The following is a 7,883-nucleotide window of genomic DNA, read 5'->3' on the forward strand; positions in this document are numbered from 1 at the left end:
ATATATATATATATATATATATACACATATATATATATATGTGTGAATGTGTGTGTGTGTGTGCGTGCGTGTGCGCGCGCGTGTATGATACTGTTCAGAAATGTTAGAGGTCGGTAAGATTTTTTAATGTTTATGGTCAATATTTCAATACATGTTGAATTGTAATTTATTCCTGTGATCAAAGCTGATTTTTCAGCATCATTACTCCAGTCTTCAGTATCACGATCCTTGTGATATCCACATGATTATTATTATCAATGTGGAAAACAGATGTGCTGCTTAGTATTTTGTGGAAACATTTTATTCCAGGATTTTTTTCGATTAGAACTTTTACTGTCACTTTTGTTCAATTTAATGTATTCTTGCTGAATTCAAGTATTAAATGTATTGGTCACACTTTAGTTTGGAGACCAAGTCTCACTATTAACTCCCGATTTGGTGTTTATTAATAGTTAGTAAGGTAGTTGTAGTAGTTATGTTTAGGTATGGGGTAGGGTTAAGGGATCTAGAATATGGTCATGCAGAATAAGACATTAATATGTACTAATAAACAATCAATCTGCTAGCGATGTACATGCTAATAAGCAACTTGTTAAAGGGATACTCCACCCCAAAATGAAAATTTTGAATACTGTTCTGTCAGCCGCACCACACGGATAAGCTGTTTTCATTAAAATCAAAGCGTAAATAAACGTAGAAAACGTATCCATGTGGTGCGACTGACACAGAACAGCATACGCAGTTTACGTTCAGTGAATACTCTCCAAAATGGCGCTACGGTGACGCGGAGGAGACGAATTGTTGAAAGAAGTCTTTATTTTTGTTTTCTTCGCGTACAAAAAGTATTCTCGTCGCTTCATAACGTTACGGTTAAACCACTGACGGCAGATGGACTATTCTGACGGTGTCTTTCATACTTTTCTGGACCTTGACAGCGTCATTTACTTGGCAGTCAATGGGACAGTCACAAGCCTCCTGGTTTTCATCCAAATTGTGTTCCGAAGACGAACGAAGCTTTTACGGGTTTGGAACGACATGGGGGTAAGTGATTAATGACAACATTTTCATTTTGGGGTGGAGTAACCCCCTTTAACTATGACTTTTGTCTCAACAAACTCCTAATTTGCTGCTTATTAATAGTTAGTAAGGTAGTTGTTTAGTTTAGGTATGGGGTCAGATTAGGGACGTATAATATGGTCACGCAGAATATGTGCTTTATAATTACTAATAAACTGCCAATATGTTAATAATAGGCATGCTAATAAGCAACTAGTTAATAGTGAGAATCGGTTCCTATACTAAACTGTTACCATTAATATAATATAATATAATATAACTCATGAATATGGTACTACAAAATTACCTTGACAAAATTATTCTTGACAAATAAATAAGGAAGATAAATGGGTTAATTAACTAAGACACTATTTTCATTCTAATTAAGCACTATTTCTATGTATATTTTCATTACCATAATCATCTGTATGATTTATTCCCATTGTGTTATTGTGTTATTCCCATTGTCCTTATTAGTGTAATAAAAAAAGGGGAATAAATATAACAGTGTGTAAATTAAAAGCCACGATTTCATTACCATTACAATTTATATTTTGTGTGTCTTTCTTTCTATTTTGGTCTTTCATATTAACATGTTCTTGACAGGTTGGGTGAGAATCGTCCAAGCAGGCATCTTACCAGACTTCAGTAATGACGCCAGTGTGTCCAAGGCCACCCTGTTTGGGAAAAGACCCAATAAATGAAACGAACAAATCAAACAAATAAAGTAAAGAAAAACTAAATCAGATTTTATGTTGTCACCACATATTTAGTGATCAGTACCATTCTTGTAACATTGCACTATATGATTCTCAGATCTGGTAAACATGAACACACACACATGACATACTTCAGCAGAGTGGTGCTCTTTTTGCTGAAGGGTCCGATGATTTCGAACATGATCTCCAAAGCGCCACTCTTTCCCAGTGACACTGCATTTACCACTACAAGAAAACACAAGTACACTAATGCCTCACTGTAGTGATGCACTAAAGAAATGTATCAGAAATGCACTACGGAGCACAGAAAACGAGTGAACGTACAGTTGCTTGAGTAGACCCGAAGCACCTGAAGGCACGGCAGCAACAGCTTGTAGTTCTGCAGATTATGCTTCACTAGATTCAGAGTCGCATTCAGAGCCCCGTTCAGACGCGCTTTTACACCAAACTTCCTGTCTGAAGAGGAAGTGATGTCACTGGAAATGGTTCATTTGTCCAAAGATTCAAACAGATAAAAAGATAAATCTATATTCACAAGAAAATGTTTGGATTGTACCAAATCTAGTGTTTGGCAAAGCTAAAACGAGTATAGTTCTGGAGTCGTCTGTACCTTTGAGGCCGACTTTGCCCAGTAGAGAGTGAATGTGAAGCATCAGTTCCTCATTGGCCGGAGGGTCTTTGCTGGAGCTCACCAGCAGCTGCAGCAGAACGGCTGTTCCTCCCTTAGACACAAACACCCCGGTCCTGCGGCCTCCACCTACCACAACAAACACAGCAAAAACACACTGTTTTGACTGAGGTGTCCTGATTAGAGCATCTTTGAGCCGATTCTAGTGTTGAGAACAAAATGACTTTTTATGGAAGTCTAGGAGTGCTACTTAGAAAAAAAACCCTGATTTATTATAGAAATAAAAAAGGTAAACAAAGCCCGACAAATTGACAAATAAAGAGACAATTTTAAACAATAATCAGACAAACATTACAGAAGTTCATGTAGAAATACAAACTCACCAGTTTAGTTCTTATTTTAGTATAATATTAATATTTTCTATTTAGCTTTAATTTCTTTTTATATTTCAGTTTGAGTCATTTTTAATTTTAAGTTTAGTTTTAGTTTTTAGGTTTGACCGTGTAAACCCACATGAAATAAACAAATAAAAATCCATTTGTTTTTAAATGGAAAAGTGTTTTGAACCTTTAGACAAAATGCAAATAAATACATAAAAGTGTTTTATGTTCAGTATCATATTTAATACATACAGCATTTATGGGTCATATAGTATGATATAGTAAAAATATGGCGCTCAGACTCCATATTTTACAAAAATAAAAAAAAAACTAATTTTTATTCAGAGGCCCAAACTGAGCAAAATATACAATTGAGTGTATAATACTGTGTTTTATAATCACAGCTCTGTAGTTTTTATTGTGGGGGCAAAACATATAATGCAATTCAATGATGACTGAGAAATAAAACACATAAACGACCCTCAAAAGCCTGATAATCATATTTAAAACAATTTTTCAAAAAACAAAACAAAACTGATGAATATGTACAGTCAAGTAAATCTAAGCTGCTTCAGTCCAGTAAGTATTTATCTTGAAATATGCAAACAATATAAAAGTTGGTGTGGTATATATTGAGTAAATTGTGTACAACAGCTTATTTGATCATGATGGTAAGAGGTCTTAGAAATGTGGGAATCAAATGATACAGTATGCTTTATAGGGTTAAGTTTGGCATCTAATATTCATATCTGGTTTTAATTGAGCTTTATTTCAATTAACAAAAACAAATCATCGTTTTAGTTTTAATTAACAATGGCAACACTGAAACTCACCCACAGTCAACAGTTCATTCAAGATAGCGAGGATGTTGAGAGTGGTCTGCAAATCTTGCGTATTCTGGACAAAATCAAACGCATTAGCAGCTGAAAAACACTTCAACGTGATCTGAGATGAACAGATGTGATTAAAGTCATCAGTTGTGTGTGACGCTACCTCCAGAGACGACAGAATGATCTCCATCCCACCAGAGCTTTTAGACGCCACCTCATTACGGGTCTTCTCTGAAACATGACCAAACACACCGTTAACAGACAACCCCATGAGTCAACGGCTGTATTTAAATACATACATCACATAGAACATTTATGTACCTGAACAAGTTCCCTGCTCAAGGACAGGCTAGTTGTTGCTTTGAACTGGTGACCTTCAGAGGACTAGACCACTAAGTTTAGCATTATATGTTTTTATTTCTTCCTGATATTTTATTTTTCCCTTTTGTCTTTTTCTGAAACATGTTTAGGCTGTCACATTCATCTCATTTTACACCTTTAAAATCCAATAGCCATGTAGAAACACCTCAAGAAATGTCTCCTTGGTAGAGACCTGGGAACACAAGCGGTAAAGAGTCTTTTATGACTAGGGCCTTGAATGACTGAGATGTTTTAGTATGGCATTCGGCCAACAGAGAGGTGTGTGTGTGTGTGTGTGTGAGAGAGAGAGTGTGAGTGTGAGTGTGAGTGTGAGAGAGAGAGAGAGATCTGCCTCAGTAACAACTGAATCATAATTTTGCATTATCTGTAGCCTAATTCAGACCCTATTGAGTTTGGCTTAACCAATATATATATATATATATATATATAATTTAATTTACATAAGTGATATTATATACATATAAAGCAAATTAAATGCAACCAAAGTGCTTATTTTGTGAAACTTTTGTGAAAATGAAATGTCAAAATATGGGTGAAATAATGTTCCATAGTCATTCGGTGTAACAGATATATTTATGTAAACATACAGTACTTATTTCGACCTGTACTTATTAAAACATATAAAAGAAAAAGTGCTCACACAAAATGTTATTTTTTTAATTATTAAAACCTGACAAATAGTTAAAACCAGTGGTTTGAAGGATATTTGCAAAGACTGGCAAAAATGACCATGAATTAATTTTGGGGGGCTGCACTGTCATCCTTAAACAGAGCCGTTTAATGTTATCTAATGATTCTTGTTCTAAATATGCCTGAAATGATTTTTGGTATATCAACTATTGTTACACTAAATGACATTGTTTTCTGTAAATCGTGGTAAAAATGTGTAATAGTCATTGTTTTTTGCTCAGAAAAAAATAAAATTAAAAAGCAACCATTATAATGTACGAAAAAAAAAAGCTGTATTAAAGGGGTCATATGATGCGATTTCAATTTTTCCTTTCTCTTTGGAGTGTTACAAGCTCTTGGTGCATAAAGAAGATCTGTAAAGTTGCAAAGACTAAAGTCTCAAACCCAAAGAGATATTCTTTATAAAAGTTAAGACTCGTCCACGCCCCCCTAAAACGGCTCGTTCTAACACGCCCACACATTTCTACCTCACTATGTGGGAAGATTTACATAACGCCGCCCAAATGTTCACGCAAAAAAAGAAGGCAAATAATGTTCTTTTTAGCAGCATCATATGACCCCTTTAAACTTTTATTGGTTTGATGCATGAAAACCCCCATTTTCAAGAGAGAAAGAAAGAGACTTATCACACAACATTTGACGCTAAACCTTTGGCAACAATATTGACGTATGTTGACAGGTCCTAATAATAGAGCACAAAGTACAATAGAAGCAACTCAACACATCTTTAGTGACAGACTAAAGACCGCACAGTCACGTTAAAAAAACAACTTGAGGAACATCACAAAAAATATAGCGGTCAAGAACATTATAATCCTGCAGTGGAACTTCTAAAATCAACACCTCGTGAAGAATAAAAAGTTTGGCTGGCGTTAAAATATTGAGTCATGCATGCCAAGACTCCTTTTAAGTAACAAGAGAGACACAGCCGCTCCATCTACCATTAACGGCAAATTAACTTGTTATGTATCCCAGCATGGATGTACACACACACATAAATAAAAAGTGCTGTGCAAATCAGAAACTGGTGACACGGCAGAAGGCTGGAGAGTACACATGTCAGGCTGAGGCGGCGCATGCTTTCAATCACTCTCCAAAGGAAAGAAAAAACCTGAACGCATTTCAAAACGGAGTCAAGTATAGACTAACAAGATCAGCCCGAACCCAATGGTAAGAACATGCTAATAAAAATTTCAAACTAAAATTCATTTAATTGCTCGAGTTCATAAATTAATTACATTTAAACATTTATGCAACCTGAAATACTGTTTTGCTTTCTTTAACTGCTTAGAAATATACTGAAAAATAAAAGGTATTTTAATTTTATTAATAAAAAAAATATTAAAAACAAATTTCACTATTAAATAGATAAAAGAACAATGCATTACATAATCATATTTATTTTAGTTGTTAGACCTTTGTTTAATAGGATGCAACTTTGTTCATTCTTAGCAACATTACTGGTTGAATTTTACTGATAATTTATCATTAAAATGAGCTAAAATTAACCTTATAATTATTACTATTACACTGAAATCCAATATATTTATTAATTTAAATGATGTATTAAATGATAAATTTGAAATACATTTACGAAAGAGATACAGATTTGTTGCAATTAATCGTATTAATTAAAATGACTAAGTCGATTTTATTTGTATACAAATACAGTTTCATAATACACATTACAGCTTTATAGAAAATCGTGATGTTAATGTTAAATACTATAATGCCTAATTTTAGAGTAGCAGAGAATGATATAAACAATCAAGCAGTTGAGATTTGCTATACAGTATATAATAAAACTAACATTTTAAAATTTAAAAGAGATGAAATTTGATTTATCGTCGAGGCTGCTACACTTGTGAACTAGTGCTGTCAAACGATTAATCGCGATTAATCACATCCAAAATCAAAGTTTTTGTTCACATAGTATATGTGTGTGTACTGTTTATATTTATTATGTATCTATAAATACACACACATGCATGTATATATTTTAGAAAAATATGTTATGTTTATATATTAAATATATTTATATATAACATAAATTATATGAATATAAATATAAACATGTAAATACATGTAAATATTTTCAAAATATATATATACTGTATGTGTGTGTATTTATATATACATAAACATACACAGTACACATATATTATGTAAACAAAAACTTTCATTTTGGATGCGATTAATTGCGATTAATCGTTTGACAGCACTAGTGTGAACCTTTTTTAAATAACTAACCATCACGTATCATAAGCATTGTTTGGAAACATTTCACATGAGTAGCAGCTGGAAGAAGCAGCTAAACGTAATGAATGATGCATTTCGGCGTATCTAAATGCGGAGTTGTGTGTGTGTATACACATATCCCGCTCTGATCTTACCGGGGCTGCATGGGGGTCGACACAAACCGCCTGTCTTCCTTCTGGCATGGCTTCTATAGTCCATCTTTATTCTCAACACACATCCAACCCACTCTTATGCCTCTTCTCATAACTTGAATGCACTCCAGCGCTTCATCCAGAACACTGATACTGGGGGGAATTTTACACCGGTGTAATCGTATTTCACATTGAAGCAGAGCCCTCCCCTGCCCAGGTGCTGTCAGTCAAAACACACACGCCTTCAAAGCCCACAGCAGATCAATGACAGCCACCAGCGGCAGAGGATATGGCCGAGAATGTGAAGGGGAACTAAAGGTTAAAGAGAGAGAGAGAGAGAGAGACAGCGAGAGAGCGAGAGAGAGAGAGAGAGAGAGAGAGAGAGTGCGACCATTGGGAGACGTGGGAACACTTGCTGACGGTATCGTGTGGGGGTCACAGTGCAGACAGTAGAGATATTACACATATGCGGTGTATGGTTACGGGCAGCGGGGGTCAGGGGTAAGAACAAACCAATACTGGATATCCCAGAGCAGTCACATTTCACAGCTGATCACTTCAGCATCTCAGGGCCTGTTTCAACCTGCATTTAAGATGCGTTTTTGATGATCTGATCGAGACATTTTAATCAATTCCATTTTAATTGAATTATTTACATGATGCACTGTGATTAATCAAAGTATCAGATATTAATACTGGCTGAGAAAAGCATGCACGTAAAATAATAGTAAAAGTTTAAGTATGTAAGGGGTGTCTGATACTGATCAAAATTTAAAAAATTTAATTTTGAGAGGGGGGGGGGGGGGGAA

At 34.9% G+C, this 7,883-nt stretch overlaps 1 protein-coding gene across 1 annotated transcript in view; it reads right to left on the minus strand.

The window, feature by feature from the left end:
* The window catches only part of LOC107757430 (cytosolic carboxypeptidase 1-like), a 37,712-nt gene that overhangs the window by 22,995 nt on the left and 6,834 nt on the right, over positions 1-7,883 (minus strand). The window contains exons 4-9 of the mRNA XM_016574902.1: positions 3,777-3,844; positions 3,617-3,680; positions 2,386-2,532; positions 2,100-2,231; positions 1,907-2,000; positions 1,696-1,733 (exon numbers count right to left, since the gene is read on the minus strand). Of these exons, the coding sequence (XP_016430388.1) occupies positions 1,696-1,733; positions 1,907-2,000; positions 2,100-2,231; positions 2,386-2,532; positions 3,617-3,680; positions 3,777-3,844 (543 nt within the window). The remainder of the gene's footprint in view (positions 1-1,695; positions 1,734-1,906; positions 2,001-2,099; positions 2,232-2,385; positions 2,533-3,616; positions 3,681-3,776; positions 3,845-7,883) is intronic.

This window comes from Sinocyclocheilus rhinocerous, unplaced genomic scaffold, assembly GCF_001515625.1.
Source record: "Sinocyclocheilus rhinocerous isolate Xijiao unplaced genomic scaffold, SAMN03320098_v1.1 scaffold3460, whole genome shotgun sequence".
Taxonomy (NCBI): Eukaryota; Metazoa; Chordata; class Actinopteri; order Cypriniformes; family Cyprinidae; genus Sinocyclocheilus; species Sinocyclocheilus rhinocerous.